The sequence below is a fragment of the Peromyscus maniculatus genome, chromosome 4 (assembly GCF_049852395.1).
Source record: "Peromyscus maniculatus bairdii isolate BWxNUB_F1_BW_parent chromosome 4, HU_Pman_BW_mat_3.1, whole genome shotgun sequence".
NCBI classification, from domain to species: Eukaryota; Metazoa; Chordata; class Mammalia; order Rodentia; family Cricetidae; genus Peromyscus; species Peromyscus maniculatus.
This window is the reverse complement of record NC_134855.1, coordinates 47,915,552-47,935,163: the sequence shown is the minus strand read 5'-3', so window position 1 is coordinate 47,935,163 and position 19,612 is coordinate 47,915,552. Positions and strand designations below refer to the sequence as shown.

At 44.5% G+C, this 19,612-nt stretch overlaps 1 protein-coding gene across 2 annotated transcripts in view; it reads right to left on the bottom strand.

Annotated features, from left to right (window-relative positions):
- The window catches only part of Myo3b (myosin IIIB), a 394,965-nt gene that overhangs the window by 123,530 nt on the left and 251,823 nt on the right, over nt 1-19,612 (bottom strand). For both annotated transcript variants that reach the window (XM_076569620.1, XM_006972402.4), the window contains 3 exons: nt 5,034-5,145; nt 4,005-4,167; nt 2,593-2,673 (listed from right to left, as the gene is read on the bottom strand). In XM_076569620.1, coding sequence (XP_076425735.1) covers nt 2,593-2,673; nt 4,005-4,167; nt 5,034-5,145 — 356 coding nt within the window. The remainder of the gene's footprint in view (nt 1-2,592; nt 2,674-4,004; nt 4,168-5,033; nt 5,146-19,612) is intronic.

Below are 19,612 nucleotides of genomic sequence, written 5' to 3'. Positions count from 1 at the left end.
AACACGGAGCCTTTGATAGGGTGGCTCCGCGTTGAGGGCTTCCTGGAGGAGGGCAGGATCAGGGGGCCAGAGGCTCCTATCAGTGGCCGCCCGGTCCTCAGGAGCAGAAAGCAGCAAGGTTAATGCGGACTTTGATCTCTGTCGAGGCATACCAGCTAGAATTAATTTACATTTCAGATGAAAAAGGTTGACAGCATGAAAAGGCAGCTTGTTGCTGGTATCCGAATGTGCTGTAATAGATCGGGAATTCTGAGAGGAAGTTCTGAGGAAGGGATAAGCTGCGCTGGGCTGCTTTTATTGGGAAGGAGATGAAAGGAAAACAAATTTCACTCTGTGCTGCTCTGCAGCAACATGTAGGCCAAATGCTTCCTAAATTTCAAGGGCTGCTCTTTAAAATATATATATAACGTATTTCAGCAACGTCAGTAAATAAAAGGCGGCTGTGGGTAAGGGCTAGAAACACAAACAAATGCATTCCACGGAATCGAAATTTCAAAGAAAGTAATTGGTTGGAAAAAAATAATCGGTCAGAAATTAACCTTAGAAATGGCTGCATTGAGCTGGTCACCCTGCCTCTTTATGTCGTCTTTTTGTTTTATGTGGACAGTTATAATTTGGAACGTTTTCTACAGCAGGAAGGGGAGCTTGTGGGGAGACAGTTATGCCTTGGGAAAAATCACAACCCTAGCCCCAGCCCTAACCCTAGGGGTGCATCAGTTCCTGTCCATTTTGTTGGCTGAAGGTAGGGAGACTCTACCTGCTTCCTGCCACACGGGGCACTGAGGGCATAGTTGTGACCCTCATGCCCACCTCATGCCCCTGCAGAATTGGCTAATACACACTTTGATGCTGCCTAGTAAGTGGCCAGGGAGCTGTGGACAGTGAATGCTTGCAAAGCAAAAGAAGAAAAGGGAGGTGCTTTAGGAAAACATGCAAAATTAACCTTCCGTGGTACCCACCCACGTGCCCTTCAAGGATGAAGCACAGCCGCCCGTCACTGTCTTAAGACAGAGGGCATGAAGCCAGCCTGCTTGTGCTTTGAAGCAGTGTTCACCTGGCCCTCAAATGTGATTTTCAGACATGTCATGATTTTTATAGAATGGACTCAATGGATCAGCAACACACAGGCTTAAAGATTTTGTTTTAAAACATATGTTGAGCATATTGCAAAATCTGGAATCAGCTGGTATCCTCTTGAGGAGAGGGGGGAGGGAGAGAGAGAGAGAGAGAGAGAGAGAGAGAGAGAGAGAGAGAGAGAGAGAGAGAGAGAGAGAAGAGAGGAGAGAGCTGGCAATAAGCAGTGAACACAAGATGCACTTTGACTTTGTGTTTCTTAAGCTGCACCAAGAATTTGTTCACTTTTCATAGGGCTTTGAAGTGGTAGAGGTTAGAAACGACTAGAAGATGGTGCTAAGTGCAACATGCTTGCATTGAAAGGGCACTCCTACTTCCAAAATATCTGAGCTCTTAGTGAAGATGCCTGGCCTCCTCCGTGGCCTAAGAATTCTGAGAGGGATGCCTTGGAGTTTGGCTCTGGCCTGGGCCTGCTGTCTGACTGAAGGGTTTGCCTCAGAACCCCCTCTTTCCCTGTTAACTGCATTGCCCTCCACGAGCTCATTCTGTCTCCGGGTTCTTGCACCCCTGGAACTCTTGGCATGGTCAAGATCCTGAGTCTTCCAGAATCTCAGTTTGAGATTTGCAGCTTCACACTAGGGAGGGACCCTGGCTTGGCAGCCACACAGGACATGGCATTTACGGAAGAGCCTGGTGACCCCTGAACCAGGGAGTGACTCAAGTACCAGCAACCAAAGCTCACAGCTGTCAGGCTGCTAAGGGCGAGCAGACCCCAAGATCCACCCTGTGCTCTTGCGATCACTGGGGCTCAGAAGATTGCGCTAGCCACACAGACGTGGATTTTTGGGGATATCCCTGAGTTCCCCCTCCTCTGTGATACTAAGAGTCAGACAGGCCTTACAAATCACCATATACCCTCCACCCCACCTCCCAGTTTTTTGAGACAGGGTTTCTCTGTGTAGCCCTGGCTGTCCTGGAACCCCCTCTGTAGACCAGGCTGGCCTAGAACTCATAGAGATCTGCCTGCCTCTGCCTCCCTAGTGCTGGGAGTAAGGGCGTGTGCTATCACACCCGGCCATCACACACCTTTAAAGCCAGCTGTTCCCATTTCACTGATGACAGACTTATGATTCCAAGAAGGGAAAGAGACTCGTCCAGGAGCAACATCGTATCAAATGTGCTCAGTCCAAACTGCCTCGCTTCCGAAGACCAGCCCTACTGTTAGCAAGCTGTATAGTAAGGGATGAGTTCCGCCCCTTCTCTGGGCCTCGGTTTCCTCTTCTATTGCAGCAGGAACATAAGAACGCCTCCTGAGAGTCTTCTTAGTAAGCACGGCCCCTGGTAAAGGTGCACAGTGCCTCAGGACCCCAGCCGAGAGAGCTGCCTGGGACATACACACACCAGGACTTCTGACTCACCCCAGGGCTCCTCTGTCATTAGCGGCAGCTTCTCTGAACTCATTAGAATGGAACCACAGAACATTCCGAGTGGACACTGCAGCAATGGTGTTTTAATTACCTGCTTGACTCTGAGCCGCAGACTCACTCCTTCTGCGGCTGATTCGCTTCAGTCTCTTCCGAGCGTCATATCCTCTCCAGGCTAAAAATATAAAACCATGTGCCGGGAATGACATTAATTTAAAAACGTGCCAGAGAATTGATATAAGCTGTTCCACCTCCAATCTGTTCCTCTCATCCCCATTCCCCTCCGCCCCCCCTCCACCTCTCCACCCCCCACCCCTGCCTTCTCCCTGAGCAAAACCAGCAGATGAACTACAGCAGAGGAGGGGCCTTTCTGAACCCTTGGTCAAGTTTTAAAATACTTCTGAGGCACTGTTTTTAGTTACACAGAGATATTTCCAGAACAGTTTGAGTTCTGTTTAGTAATAGTGGGAGCCCCTGGCCCCAGGTGAGGTGGCTTCCTGTCTTCCCAAGCATGGAGGAAACCCTGCCTTGAGCGCCCAGGTTTAAGCTGGGGCTTAGGGCTTGGGGGGAGAGGGTGGTGGTGGGAGGCACTGAACTAACCCAGTCCTTTTAATCGTTTTTATGGTCAGGAGAAAGGTATAATTGGAGAGGAAGACAAAGGGGGCAGAGGGAGGCACACAGCTAGTGTTTGTTGAGGAAGAGGCAACATCTTCCATGGAAAGGGAAGGCAAGGGAGAGAGCAGAGGAGAGAGAGATCGGAGTGCGGGAGACAGACATCCTTCAGACAGAGGTGATGCACAAAGTCTCCAGCCGAGATGAGCAGCCTTCTTCTGTCTCCACATCGGCCTGAGCATCCCCAAGCCTCTGGACAAGCTCATGAGGTCTAAGGCACGCTAAAGCATGCTATGGTTTCTTGTTATGAGAGTACCGAGAAATCGACCTTATGAATTCAAGGTCTCGTGCTTTTAACCACTCATCAGGAGCTTGAAAGTCAGGTATTATTCCTAGCACCCATGACATATGCACATGGACAGAGGCATCAGCCAGCTTGGATAAAGCCTAGAGGCTCATTTCCTCTGTTTATAAGTCCCAGCTGTGATACAAACCCCTACGAGGATGATGTTAGTCATTGTGATGGTACAATCTGGGTGCACCCTAAGTGTGTGTTATCTGTCATTTCAGGGGACGGGCCCGTGTGGAGGGATGGAGTTGGACATCACTGTTCAGCTCACACCGCCTGTGTCTCACGGCTCACCCCAGGGTGTTCTAACGGCTTGTAGGTTTGTCTCTCTTTGGGGTCAGACCATAAAGGGGTACCCTTGGCTACATCCCGAGAGCCTGGTATGAGGCTTGCCTCATGTAGGTACTTGAAAACTGTTTGCTGAAGTAAAGGAAGACAAGGGGAAGAAGGGAGAAGGGGAAAGGCGAGAGCCCAAGGTGAGTGGCCCCCAGCCCTCAAGGAAATACCGAGCGGCAGTACTGGCCAGACAGAACTAGGCCGCATACCTGACTGGATGCTTATGGCAGCCTTCTCCCTCTTCTCTCTGGCTCGCTTGTATCTCCTGGCTCCGAGCCAGCCCTTGGCATATGCCTGCAGCATGACCACTCGGCCTATGACCTCTCGCAGGAGCAAATTTAATTGCTCCACGTGGTAATATTTGAGGAAAACCTACAAGGAATCATTGTTTTAGTGTTACATTGGGCTTCCCGACAGAAAATCTCTCCATTGCAGCCTATTCCTCATGCAAATATTAAAGCCGTTATCTAAGTAAAAGTTCATAGTGATTTAACTTATGCATACATTGGTGATTTCTGGAGGAGAGCTGGCGAATACAGTTCCCCTTCTAAAATGAGGTTTCGGAGTTTAGGCAGTCCCAGGTATTAGTTGGGACTGCCTCCCAACAGCCAGGAGTTCTATTTTCTCAGGCCAGCTCTTCCCTCATTGCTCATCATAGCCTCTGACGGAGGTGCTGAGCAACAGTCCCAACCCGGGGAGATGGTCAGGAGGCCAGGAGATCCGGCTGACCCTCCGTGATCTAATTTCCATTGAGGAAATCCACAGGCAGGCTGGAACAGGCCTTGCAGAATTGAACCGTTACAACCTGGGCTCCCACAGGGACATGATGTTTCCCCAAATGAAAAGCTACACACGATGAAAGTAAAATCAGAGTATGCAATAAACAGCACAGATCGAACACCAAAAGGAGCAAAACTCTACAGAGAGCTCATCGCTGCCGCGACTGTGATTTATACGGTAACATGTGTGCTCCATCATGAAGTATGGAGAAGGGGACATTTTAAAGTGCATTCAAAGATCTCTCTCTCTCTCTCTCTTGAAATGCTAAAAGCTCTCAAATTACAGAACAGCATACCACCATCCTGCTCTGGCTTTGTTGGTTAAGACCAACAAAGACCGTTTTTTAAGTTGGAGTCTTGCCTGCTGTGGGGTGCCAGGTACACAAGCCATGTTAGCTAGTTCTCCGTGACAGGAGAGCATCACAGGTGACAGTCTGAACAATAAGGAGAGAGCGCTACCTTTGTTTTTCCCAGGACCCAGCGATCTAATCTGGATTTTTCCAAGATAGCAACACAGCTCTCTTTGTTAGCGGGAGGTGTTTGATGTGCTCGGAATGCCAAGTAATAGTACCTACAAAACAAAAGCACACAGCAAAGCCTCTTCAGTCATCGGGTAGTTTAATAGTAGAATTGTTTAGGACCCACGGACAAGGCTCATTTTCTTCCTAACTAGTAAATTTTTCCTGACCGCCAACAACAGTCCAGTAAGTAGTGAAAGATACACAATTTACAGCTCACGTCTTTGCTTTTCCCTGCGTTCATATTTTTTCTTTTAATGTTGTTTTTTCTAACTCATGGTCAATGTCTGCTTCTTGTCTTTTGCATGCAAAATTAAAATATCTGGGATTCAGATAGCTGCTCTAGTGAACATCATAATTGTAAATGTTAAGGTTACTCTTAGAATAATTTAAAGTCATTGCAGGTATTTTGACTGGGTTTTGAAAAGTCCCATCTGAGGCATAGTGTCGCTGACAGGTGATCCTTGAGTTTCTGTCTGGAGGAGGCATGTCTTCTTGATGTAGCCAACACTAGCATGTTGGTTTTCTCAAATAACTTCATTTTAGTGACTGTGTAAACTTTGAGAAGAAAAGGTTTCAGGGTAGCGTCAAAGAGTACCACTATAGAAGAGGCAAAGTCTTCTCTCCTCGCTCATGACCAGGATCATGGCTGTGACCCCTATAACAAAAGACAGTAACAAGGAAAAGGCACACATATTTATTTGATGTCAGTTGTCTACGGCACGGGAGCCTTCTGTCATAAGGAAGTGAAGTCCTAAGACACAGTCACTCTTGCTTATTCTATCTTAGAAAGTGCTCTTGTGGCTGGAGAGATGGCTCAGCAGTTAAGAGTGTGTGCTACTCTTACAGAAGCCCCATAACTCACAACTGCCTGTAACTCTTCCTCCAGGTGGTCTCTTCTGGCACCCATAGACATACATGTGTCACACGTCACACATCCTATATTCATAGGACAATGAATAGAATGCTCAGAGGGTCTTGCTTTGTCCATGACAAAGCAAGTGCAAAAACAAACAAACAAAAATTAAAAAAAAAAGAAAAAGAAAAAGAAAGTGCTCTGAATGAATAGCCATGGCTCTTCAAGGATGGACCAAGAGCAAAGACCGACAGGCCCATGAGAACCTCTCCACTCTACCAAAAGGGAGCAGGCTGGAAAGATCTAAAGATCAAGTAGAGGGGTAGAAAAGCCTGGGGACCACCAGGAAGGAATGAAGGGAAGGAGACCTGGCTGACTACATAGTACCTATGAGTAGGCAAAGGAGAAGATGCATCGGGAGTTCCAGAACCTTCTGAGTGTTCCTGCCCACTACCAGGGATATTTTACTTCCTATAGAGAAGTGACTGAGTCCATCTACATACAATACGGGCAGAGCTGAGTTTCCCAATCAGACTTCAGACACGACCACTTATGTGGGAAGAACTAGGGTGGCTAGAAGCTATAGGACAGAGTACTGTAGAGGGCCCAAGAGGGAATTCTGGAATATTCAACAGAGTTTGGATCAGCACTAACATAGAAGGAAACCACTCAAGACCCAGGGAGGAACTATGACTGTACCTGCCTCTCACACAGGGCTGCTAACAGCATCTGATCCTGCCAACCAGGCTTATTGATCATCTAATTCACAGGACAATGAATAGAATGCTCAGAGGGTCTTGTTTTGTCAATGAAAAAATACTAATCATAAATAATGGTACCCCCGAAATCTAAAGAACAAGACCCACAAGGGCAAAGTTGTTCCCAAATTGTTTAGCTGTGTCCAAAAAAATAAAAAAAAAAATTTTAAAAATAAACATAAAATTGATAGTATTTGGCATCAGATTACTAGGCATGCAGGAAACTATGACCTGTGATAAGAAAGGAAAAAAAAAAATCAACTAACAGAAAAGAATCAAGAAGTGACATGGGTATTAAAATTAGTGGAGACGGAGGGAGGCTGGAGAGCTGGGTCAGCTGGGTCAGAATAGCACTTGTTGCTCTTTTAGAGGACTAGTGTTCAGTTCCCAGCACCCACATGGTGGCTCACAGCCTTCTGTAACTCCAGTTCCAGGGCATCCGAAGCCTTCTTCTGACCTCTGCAGGCACCAGGCATGCACATGATAACAGACATGTATGCAGGCAAAACCCTCACACACATAAAATAGTAAAATAAATACATTAAGAAAATTTTAAGGGCTGGAGAGATGGCTCAGTGGTTAAGAGCACTGAGTGCTCTTCCAGAGGTCCTGAGTTCAATTCCCAGCACCCACATGGTGGCTCACAACCATCTGTAATGAGATCTGGCGCCCTCTTCTGTATATATAATAAATAAATAAATCTTTTTTAAAAAAAGAAAATTTTAAAACAAAGAAGGATTTTTTTTGGTTGATTCGTTAGTTGTTTGGTTGGTTGCTTTTGGTTTTTCAACACAGGGTTTCTCTGTGTAGCCTTGGCTGTCCTGGAGCTCATTCTGTGGACTAACTCAAAGAAATCCACCTGCCTCTGGCTCCTGAAGTGCTGGGATTAAAGGCGTGTTACATCACCTAGCCTTTTTTTCTTAACAAAGAAGGATATTAAAATAGTTATTTTGATGCTATTTCAAATGTTCAAAAAGTTATGGAGATATAAAAGATATTTTATTTATTTATTTTCTTAAATTTTATTTATGTGCATTGGTGTTTTTGCTATGGGTATCCCGTCCCCGGAACTGAAGTTACAGAAAGTTGTGAACCACCATGTAGGTGCTGGGAACTGAACCCAGGTCCTCTGGAAGAGCAGTTAATGCTCCTAACCACTGAGTCATCTCTCCAGCCCAAAGATTTTTTTTTTTTTAAACACCAAAAAGAACTTTAAGAAGTGAAAACTCCAGTGTCTGAGGTGAAAGCTGCACAAAGTGGACTTGGCCACAGGTGAGTTCTAAGAGAACAAGATGAGGGAGCTTGAATATGTGTGAACACGAGAGCAGACAGGATGCAAAAGAAAACTGGGTGCTGCAGACATGCTGCAGCAGGCACGAGTGCTCACTGCTCTTGCAGAGGACCCGAGTTTGGCTCCCAGCATCCAGGAGGGGGCGCTCACAAAGTGCCTGTGACTCCAACTCAGGAGACTCAAGATCCTCTTTTAGCTTCCATAAACATGGAATGTGTGTGCACATTTGCACACATGCACAAACACACACACACACAAATAGAAATAACTTTTTTAAAAATCAAAGCAGAGAAAACTTAATTTTAAAAGCAAAAAGTTTAGTGAATTGTGGGTCATTCTCAAGAGGCTTAAATATATCTAACTGGAGTTCCTAAAGAGGGTAAAAAGGGGCCACAGAGAAAAAAAGTACAAAGAAAGTGTGATTAGAGCTTTCTGAAATTTAATAAAAACTATAAACCAACATTTGAAGAAGTTCAGTGGACTCCACACACAAACTGAAGGCAGCTAATCAAAGGGCATTCAACGAAACTACTCAAAAGCAATGATAAGGAGAAAATCTTACAGAAAAAAGACAAGCTACACAGAGAGGAATACAAACAAATTTAACAGCAGAGTTCTTCCCCCCTCCCTCTTTCTGAGCCAGGGTTTCTCTGTGTAGCCCTGGCTGTCCTGGAACTCACTCTGTAGACCAGGCTGGCCTTGAACTCACTGAGATCTGCTTGCCTCTGCCTCTCCAATGCTGGAATTAAAGGCATGTGCTGCCACCGCCCGGCAAGTTCTTAACAGGAACAATGTGAGTGAGAGAGCAGTGGAGCAAAATCTTGAAAGCCCCGAAAGAAAATAAATTCAACATTCAGGAAGATACCACACAAAAACAAAGGCAAGCTAAGACTGTTTAAGACACATAAAAGCTGGAAGAATTTATCCCTAGATGATGTCTCCAAAAGAAGTGATAAAGGAAGTAAGTCCATCACTGAAGAAGGAAAACAATTCCAGATGAGAGGAGTATCATTCTACCAAAAGGACTGAAGGACATAGTATAAGAACTAGCTAATGCTAACTATCCAAAACACTTTCTTCTGACTTAAATGTCTCTACCCTACTCTTGACTGAGCAAAAATGATAGTAGTCTATCAGGTTTCTAATACATGGAGACGTGAAATACAGGGCAAGTATAGCATAAGGGCAGGAGAGCAGGAACCGGAGTGGATTATCACAAGAGTTTTATGCTCCATGTGGAAAGGCACAACGTTGATTTAAGGTGGGCTAAGAAAAAGAAGGATGTGTGGCATAAATCACAAAGCAAGCCCTAAAATAGCCAAGCAAAGAGCTACAAGGAACAGATCCACAAAGAAGATACAATGAAACGGTACAAAATGTTCAATAAATCTTGAAGGAGGAGGAGGAGGAGACAGTGATGGAAGCCACAAAGATCAGATGTGACTAATAAAAACCATGTAGCAAAATGTCAGAATAAAACTAACCATATGAGAAAGCAAGCTCAAGGGAACATTTTAAACTTCTCTACACACACACACACACACACACTCATGGCTTCTCTCTTTCTCTCTGTTTGACTCTGTCTGTCTCTTTATTTATCTCTATCTCTCTCCTGGCTACACACACACACACACACACACACACACACACACACACACACACACTCATGGCTTCTCTCTTTCTCTCTGTTTGACTCTGTCTGTCTCTTTATTTATCTCTATCTCTCTCCTGGCTACACACACACACACACACACACACACACACACACACACACACACACTCATGGCTTCTCTCTTTCTCTCTGTTTGACTCTGTCTGTCTCTTTATCTCTATCTCTCTCCTGGCTACACACACACACACACACACACACACACACACACACACACACACACACTCCCTCTGTGTCTATAGAATACCTGATGAGCCCAGGAGCTGCCATGTGGGTCCTGGGAATCAAACCCAGGTCCTTTGGAAGAGTAGTCAGTGCTCTTAACCTCTGAGCCATCTCTCCAGCCCCTTTTCTCTACTTCTTATGACGCTGTGACAGGTAGAAACCAGGCCTGCCCAAACCCTCGAAACAAGAGGACATGTCAGGTGATACCTTTCCTCACTAGCAAATGGCACTTCTTCCTTGGGTGAATTCCTGCTCCCCATAGATGAGAGGTTTCTGAACCGTGAGTGAGAAATTAGGATAAGCAGTCCAACTGTTTCTCTGCATGCTCACAAGCAAAGCTTCCCTGCCCTGACAAAACCCTGTGACTCCTGCTTCAAAGGCCTAGCTGGCCCCTCTAAGGGAGCTGAGGTGTGTGTGTGTGTGTGTGTGTGTGTGTGTGTGTGTGTGTGTGTGTGTGTGTGTATCCTTTTTATATGCCACATATACACACACCTATCATCTGTCTGTCTGTCTACCTTTGAATCGAGGAGGAAGGCAGAAAGAAGCATGGCCCACAGTTGGGAACAGTAAGAGGAAGGTCTGAGGCCATCTTCTCAATGCAAACACAGCCTCTGCTCCCCTCACATTGTGTCTCTGGAGCCCACGTCCCTCACAGCATGGCCTGACTCTAACTGGCGCCTGTGATGCCCCAGCATTTTTTGCCTCTAGAACCTGTCTATGTGTGTCTATGGGGAGCTGGATTACGAGGCCTTTGCCAACAGTGTTGATTTCCTAGGGCTGAGCAGCAGCTGCGAGGCTCCCATCTAACCGTGTCCTGTTTGGCCTGGGCTATGAAAGTCAATTGTTTCCAAACCCGTGTGGGTTATCAGATTCTAGCCTTGTTTATCCTCTCTGAGCTGCTCTGCAGCTCCTTCTAAACAGCTGCATGGGGCAGGGGCCGTGGCTCAGTGGTGGAGGGTCTGCTTAGTGTACACAATTCCGTCCTCAGCACTGCTGAATGGCAACTCCTGATAGATGCGTACAGTCGGCGGGCGGCGGCGGCAGCGGCGGAGCCTGGTGGTGTCTTAATTGATTTCTTCCCCACTATGGAAAACCAGTATTGTCCCCGCTTGCTATTCACGGCAACGCTCCTTTACTTCTCAGAAGCCGTGCTCTTCTGCCCTTTCCTATGAACCAATGATAACATCTGCCTGGTTCCCTCTTACCATGTGTAGAAAATGGACACTTTGAACACATTCATCTTTACTTCTGTGTGCCACTCAGGATTTTTGTCTTCTTCTGTGTGTCATCCTCTCACAAGAGAAAGACAGAACGCAAATACCCAGGCTAGAGGGACTGGACCCAAGAGGCACACACAGTCGCGTCTGAAGTCAGGCAGTCCTTGCCCCTTGGCTGATAACACTGGGCAGTCCTAACAAGCTTACTGGGACCCAAACTACATATGACACCTTTCCTACTAATGCTTTTCAAAAGTAAAAATATCAGTTCATAGAATATGTCCATGATAGACTCCACCAATAGTCAAAATGTTTTCTGAAGAGATCACACCAATTTATATCATCCCTTGGGTTTCTCTCTCTCCACTCATGACAGTCCAAGGACTCATCAATGACTGCCAACACATATAGAAATGATACAGTCCATGGAGAGTGGTTTCAGGATGCCCAGATTCCCAGAGTTTCGAGGAAAAAAATCTGTGCATACTCAGTACAGATGTGAACTTTCAAATAATATTGTCAAGACAAGTTGGTCGACTCAGTGGTTGCAGAGCACATGGATGTGAGAGCTGATTACCAAATTGTGTTCTTAATTTGTATTTTCTTTAAAACAATGCCTTTATATTGCTATTATTATTATTATTATTATTATTATTATTATTATTATGTGTGTGTGTGTTTGTGGGTACACATATGCCAAGGTGCATCTGTGGAGGTCAAAGTTCAGCTTGCGGGAGTTCACCTAGGTCATTTTAGAATTTGTTTACCCATATTGTCTCCATGTTTTTTATATTATGTTGGTTTTCCCATCTCCATTGCTTATTCATAAATAAGATTTTGTCCATGCTGTAGTTCAGGGATTCCATAGGCTCTTGTGGTTGAGGGTCAGTCTTCAAGTGGTAGGTTTTGGAGGTAGCTAAAGTTTTAAGAGCTGGGGACCATTGGGAAATTTTTAGGTCATTGGAGGCCTCCTGAATGGATCATCACAAAAGCCTGAGCCTATGCCTCTGGATTCCTGTTACAAGATGTGGGCTGTTCCAGCTGTTATCATGGCTCTAAGGTACAACTCTTTCCACAGCTGATCTCTTAGTGATGCCATACACTTGAACTTCCAAAAAACATGATCTAAATAAACCTCTTTTCTTTATAAGCTGCCTGCCTTGGGCATTTTGTTACAGCAAAGAAAAAGATAACGAATACATGTAGGACCCACTGACAGGCCAGACACTGGTGGAGGTGTCTGGTGAATGAATGAGCAATGAAGACCACTCCCCTTTCCTCATGATGCTTATATAATAGTGGGAAAGATAAACATTAAACAAAAATGGGAAGGATATCAATTTGGGTAGAGTTACGTGCTATGGAGAATAATACAGCAAGGTCGGGGAGGTCTGGGTATATTTGGGGATTTGTTGACAGGCAGCATTAAGCAATCAGGAAATCAGGATAGTGAAGTAACTCAAATCATGTCATGATAGTAAGTAGATGCTGAAGGAGCTGGAGGTACTGGGCTTAGAAATAAAAAGCAAGGTCTCTTAAAGGGTCGTGTGCAGACCACCTAGACCAGAATCATCTGGAGGTTTAAAAAAAAAAAAAAAAGATGTGGGTTTCCAAGCTACACCGGGATGCTTTTAACACAATCTAAATCTCTAGGGTTAGCCTCCAGTGTCTACAGTTTAGTGAATGTCTCTGGTGGTTGAACTCAACCCTGAAATCTCTGACTTATGGGAACATGACACCTGACTACCTCCAGTAAACACCACTTACTCAGTGATGCCAGAGGACAGAACTGAGGCAAGTGCTGAGAAGTCTCTGGGGGCAGATTTTACCCAGAGTTCACATGTTGTGGTGGTGGTCATGGGGTGGGGTGCCTTGGGGGTCAGGAGGTAAATGCTTGGACCCTGGAACTGTCCACAGGAAGCTAACTGACAAAGGAATTTCTGGATTGCCCAGGAATTTCTAGGTGCTTTGTGGAGACAGTTGGATCAGATGACCCTTTGGGAGACCTTCTAACAAAGATGCTATGCTGACTTCTCCCTTGCCCTAAAGAATTGTTGGTGTATTTTTAAAAAATCATGTTTGCCGTTGACCTAATACAGTTACTGTCAAAAACCCAGGACTGTTGTTGAAATATTTGGATCAGTGTACAGGTTCCTAATATTTCCCTAGCAAGTATGTTTGGAGCTCTTAGTAAGTTGGCCAGAGTTGAGTTCTCTTTCACAGGTCTTTCTTAAGAGCCACCTAGCAGGGTGCCTCTCAGTGTGGCCCCTGGCCAGCAGCAGCAGCAGCAGCAGCAGCAGCGCCCAGAAACTTGTTAAAATGTAAATGTGCCCTCCTCTTCTCTTGAAGACACACTCCTACCAAATCAGAAACTCTGGGGGCAGGGCCTAGGAACCTTTATTTTCAAAGAGCTCTCCAGGATACTGTGCTTGGTGAGAAAGTTGGAGAAACATCCAAAGAAAGAGAATTCCCAAACACAGTGACTTCCCCAGTGAAAGTGTCTCTGAAGGAAGAGAAGGGATCCCACAAATCCCACCATCTTGTCTCTTCATTTAACCCAAACGACTTATAGGGGTTTCTAGGGGAAATCATCATTTTTCCTTCTGAAAAAGTCAATTGCCCAGAGTCTACCCTGAAGAAATACTCACGTGTTCAGTATTTAGTTGAATATTGCTGGCTAACAATCAGAAATAATTTCAATATCCACAGCAGAGAAATGGCTAAATAAGAACCATAGAGTCCATTGGTTAGTGGGAAGGAATGTGTGAAAGCCACGGAACGATCCGGCTCTACAGCTAGTGCGTAACAGTAAATACAAAGGCCAGCTGTCAGAGGGTGCAAAAGCGCCATTTGAGTTCAGCTCAAAATAGGCTTTCCCATCTTCCCAACCCCCCATCTCGTGTGTGTGTGTGTGTGTGTGTGTGTGTGTGTGTGTGTGTGTGTGCACATGTTGTGAAAGTATAAAACTACCAAAAGCAGAATAGGAGAAAGAAGCATTGGTTGAGCAGATGCTGGGGAATGGAATTAGGAATATGGGAAAAGAAATTCAGTCTCATATATAAAATACTAATAATGTTAGAGGAAATGAGTCACATGTTTTTGTGATTAAAAGTAATTTGAAGCATTAGGTAAAGATGGTTATTGTTCAGTTCTGTGACAGACCTAAGTCCTGGTCAAAGGGTTATAAATCTACAAATTGCCTCAATATCATTTACCCCCAAGGAGCAGTGTCCTAATCATGTGGCAAAGAGCTGCATCCCTTTGCCTGTTTCTAATAGTCACTTGTGGGTTCTCTGTCTTCATCCATGACCAACCAGACTGTCTCATCAGAGACCCCAAAACATTGGACAATTACCTGATAATCCAATCCACATAAATAATTTTCTTTCATGTAGATAATAGAGGTAGCACAGCAATCTTGGCTTGGATAATTTGATAATTACCCCCAATTGCCCACTTCCCTTTGTGTGTCTAGAATTCCAGATTTCATTTATGAAGTTCTTATATTTACCATAAGCCATTTTATTTTTTTTTCTCTCTTTGTGTTTAGCCTTCAGTAAAGGAAATGAACAGCTGGCCACCATCTGCTACCAAACAAGAAAAATGATTATATCTATTACATCCTTAGAAATGCTTCTAAATGTGGGCCTTGGGATAGGAAGTTGTGCCGAAGGCCTGGGATTATATATTTCTCTGATGTTCTATTACTCATTGCAGGTCTCAGTTCCTTTTCCTGTGGCTGCTATAAAATGTCCCAAAAGCAACTGAAGGGGAAAAGGGTTCAGCTCATATGTTCCAGGTTACAGTCTGTCACAGCCCTGAGGTCAGAGTGACAGAAGGATGAGAGAGCCAGTCACAGCTAAGACCTGGAGATGAATGTGTGTTTACTGGTGCATGGTTCACCGTCTCCATTTTTACTGGGTCCTGGATACCCTTACTCAGGGAAATGGTGTTTCCCACAGTGGGCAGGTCTTCCCATGTTCATTAATGTAATTAAGAAAAATCCTTCACAGACATTCTTAAAGTCCCTTCTACTGTGCCGTGTGACTAACCATCACATGACAACTCTTGGTACATACTAGGTGTGTGTTAATGTTTTAGATTCTGCTTTTAACTTTATATAGACACTTTATGTTTGAATGAAGGAAGAAAACCACAGTGGCACTGAGAATCAGAAATAACGGCTGACCATGCACTCATTAATTTGTAACAGAAATCTAAACTTTGGCTGTGCATGGTGGCACATGCATATAATACCAGCACTTGGGAAGTGGGACCAAGAATCTGGCTATATTCTGCCTCTGTCCTGAGAACTTGGATGTGGCTGAATTAGAAAGTAACAGACTAATTTGATTGACAGAGGATCAGGAGGCAGATGGATTAGAATTTCAAACTTAGGTACAAAGAAAGCTCCGGGGGAGGTGGGGTGGGATACTCAGAGTAACAGCAGGATTGTGGGAGCCATGTCTACTTTCCCTGAGGAGCTCAGACCTTTGATGAATATATAATGTACTAAATGGTCCACTAATCCACACATATTATTGTGCTTCTTCACACTTGTACATTTGCTATGACATTAGGCAATTTAACATGTTTATCACTCTTAATTTCATTTTAATCACATTGTATATACTTAATTCCCATGTTCATTAATATAATTAAGAAAAATCCTTCATAGACATTCTTAAAGGCCCATCTACTGTGCCGTGTGACTAACCATCACATGACAACTCTTGGCACATACTGCGTGTGTGTTAATGTTTTAGATACTGCTGCTGACACTTTATAAGTTTAAATGAAGGAAGAAAACCACAGTAACACAAAGTATACGAAAGGAAAGGAGAAATATTAAACTACTTGATGGGATGATTGAAAAGGAAAAAACACAGTGCGTTGTTCACATTAGTGAGAGCTCAGGTCATCTAGAGAGTAGAGTCTACCAAACCTCCTCCAATGGAGAAGGCAGGGGCTGACAAGGTGGCCCAACAGGTACCAGTACCTGATGCCACACATGGTGGAGAGAGAATTAACTCCTGCAAGTTGTCCTTTGACTCCACATAAGCACAATGGCATGGGCACATGCTCACCTCCCGCAAAATAAATAAATAAATGCAACTAAGAAAGATCCAAAACTACACAGAGAAACCCTGTCTCGAAAAAAAAAAAAAAAAAAAAAAAGGAAAGAAAAAAGAAAGCAGGTTGGAAATGGCAACAAATTCAGCAGAGCTCTCCACCCTCTCTGCAAGGACACAGAACCTGACTGAGATACTCAAGAAGTGTGGCAAGAGGAGGAAGATCTAAATGTGAGGGAATCTTTAAGGTTAATGAAGAAGGGGCTGGAGAGATGGGTCAGTGGTCCAGAGCACTGGCTGCTCTTCTAAAGGACCTGAATTCAATCCCCAGCACCCACACGGTGGCCCAAACAATCTCAAACTCCAGTTCCTGGGGATCTGATGTCCTCTTCTGGACTCCATGGGTACCAGGCATATATGTCGTGCACAAACACATAAGCTGACATAATATCCATACATATTAAATTAAATTAAAAACATAAGAATGTTAATGAAAAACTAGCCATAGCTCCAGATTTCCCTCCAGCTCTTGAGGATGATTTTTCTAGAGTAGAAGATTTTGCATTTAATCATTCAAATGTGGAAACTAACTGAATACTTGCACATCCAGAATGTGGTGACTACCTGCTCTCTTCCTGCACTGGACTCCAGAACCCTGGGAGCTGATCTAGAAGACCAGCTAACTGGACTCTTACTGGAGGCAAATGTCACCTTCTTTATTGAATGAACATCAAGAAATATGCATTCATTTGGGTAGTTAGCCATCAGATGCCATAGTTAGGCTGCTATGCCCAGGGTGAGAATCAGGGATGGGCTATAGAGTTGTACTTCTGCTCAGAGGTCAAATTTGAGTCAACTTGGATCCCCTCAAGGACACAACGCCCACTGTCACAAGGAATGAGGAACTTCTTTTATTGTTCCTAAGAGGGAGAATATGGTGGGAGAAATCAGAACTCAGAGGCAGCTGGTCAAGAGCTCAATGAATATTTGTGTAGGAAGAAAGAAAATCCAGGCCTCAGAGACAAAAAGAAGTTTTTGTCAGGAAAATCATAAATAGCGACTACAATTTTGCAGGAAGAACAAGGTAGACTATGTCCAGAGTGCACATAGTTACTAGGGAACCCTTACAAAGGAAAGTGGCAACCCCCTAGCTCCCCATGCATCAGGTACATCACCAAATGTACCGACATGACAAAGATCTATGTCAACTACCAGAGGTTAATTCAAACTGAGCTATAATTGATGGAGGGAAGTGAGATTGGAAACTCTCTTTGATAATCTTCTTCATAGTATGTGAAATTGTCTAAAAACCAAGCCAACAACAAAATATTTAAATTAAAACAGGTTTTTTGTTTGTTTGTTTGTTTAGTTCTTTTTCCAGGTTAACATCTAGGTGTTGTCAACAAAATTTTTGTTCTTGGAATTTTTTTTCAAGACAGAGTTTCTCATGTAGTTTTGGTGCCTGTCCTGGATCTTGATCTGTAGACCAGGCTAGCCTCGAACTCATAGGCCTGGCAATGTTCTGAGTGCAGGGATTAAAGACGTGCACCAACCACTGCCCGTCTTCTTGGAAAAAATTTTAAGGGGTCTATATAGGTAGATAGTTGCAGGTAACCTTGGTTAGGGTGATTCTAGGATACATTGTACACTGTACACACACACACACACACACACACACACACACACACACACACACACTCAGTGTTTCAGCCCACTGGTCCCCTCTCTTTCCTTTAATGGAGCCCTTTCCACCACGGTTCAAGTGGGGTTGAGCTGATGGCGTCCCTTGACCCAAAGCCCTTCCTTGTCTTAGAGCCTGGCCCAAGGATGTGCATGTGATCCAAATTGCTACACTCAGTCGATTGTGTAAGAATTAATCCTCGGAAACAGAACAGATCAAAGGGAGAGGCAGTGGCTTGGCACGCCTGTTTGATGTCCTGCATCCAGGCACAGTGCTGGGTTTTATAAGCCAATATGTTATTCTCTTTTAATTTTGGCTTCAACTCGTTCACTTATTATTGAGAGATTCATGACTAATCCACATAAGCAAGCAGGCTTCCTCTAAGCATAGCTCTCTCCATTAGATACATCCATGCTATGTAAGGAGGCTCCAAGTGGCTCCTTTCATCTGGAGGGGAGCTGGGTGGGTGTGGGGAGACCAGAGAGAAGAGCCTAGATCAGGAGCCACAGCAGTCTCCTGTGTCTTATGGAATTTGCTCTATTTGAATTCCCATAAAAATCTTTCTTTGTCACAGAGAGAAAAGAAGCAAATTCACTTATTATCTTCCTATATGACCTCTAATAACTATTATTGTCAGACTTGGTTAAATGAAAACCAATTTATTTAATATTTTTTGAGCTCTTATTGATAAGGGGCTATGACAACCTGAAGGCATGTGCTCTGCCAATCTTTGATGTACATGGCAAACATGAGTTACAGCTCAAGAGAGCCAGGCCCATGCATCTTTCAACTACTTCTAAAGAGCAGGGGCCAGAGGGATGGTCAGAAATGGTATAATAGACGAGAAGAGGTGAGCTTTTTATTCAACTCCACAGATCTTTCTAAAACACCTAACTTGAGCTGTACTAGGTTGGTTAATACAGACAGAGTGCTGGCTGTGCCTCCCAGGCAGTGAGGGTGGAAGTGAGTGGTGGGTAATCCCTGTAGCAAGCATGATCAATAAGGTGTACCTGGGGGACTTCTAGCCCAGCCCTGGGAAGTTACACTGAGCACCAGAGAAGACAAGGCCACCTCAAGTCCCAAAGAATCAGCTTGCCCAAGTGACCGAGGGCTCAGCAAAGTGAACAAAAGTACCAGAGAATGGAACACTCTACAGCATTTTGAGACGTCCCAACTAGTTCAGTTTGGATTGGAGGTTGATCTGAGAGGTGAAGGATGAAAGAAGTGACTGAAAAAGCAGAGGAAGAGAGGAGGAAGACTCCCCTTCACCAAGCAGTGGGGCTGAAGCTTCCCCAGTGGGGGGTCTTGATGGTCCTGTTAGTGGAGGAAGCAACATGCTTCCCACGGAATTTTAGATAAGCACCATGCTGGTATCCCAGAGGGTGAAACAGGCAAAAAGTCCATTCAGGATGCTGGAGTAGAAGGGGAGAAGACTGGAGTTCAAAAAGGCTAATACAATGAAACAGAAGTCAGGAGCCCAAAGTAACCCTGACGGGTACGGTCCAGGGGTGCTCAACAAAGATGACAAGACAATTCGGGGGTGGGGGTGGGGAAGCATTGTCTGGCAATGGTGTGGGATCAGCTGATGGCCACACCCAAAAGAATGAAGTGAGACTCCCACCTAACACATACACAGAAAACATTGCAAGGTGGATTGTAGGTGTAAAATAGGAGAGTTCAGTTGATAGGATTTTTAGGAAAAAGAAACAGCAGTAGATCTCTGTAGCCTTGGATCACATGGTTGTTTAATT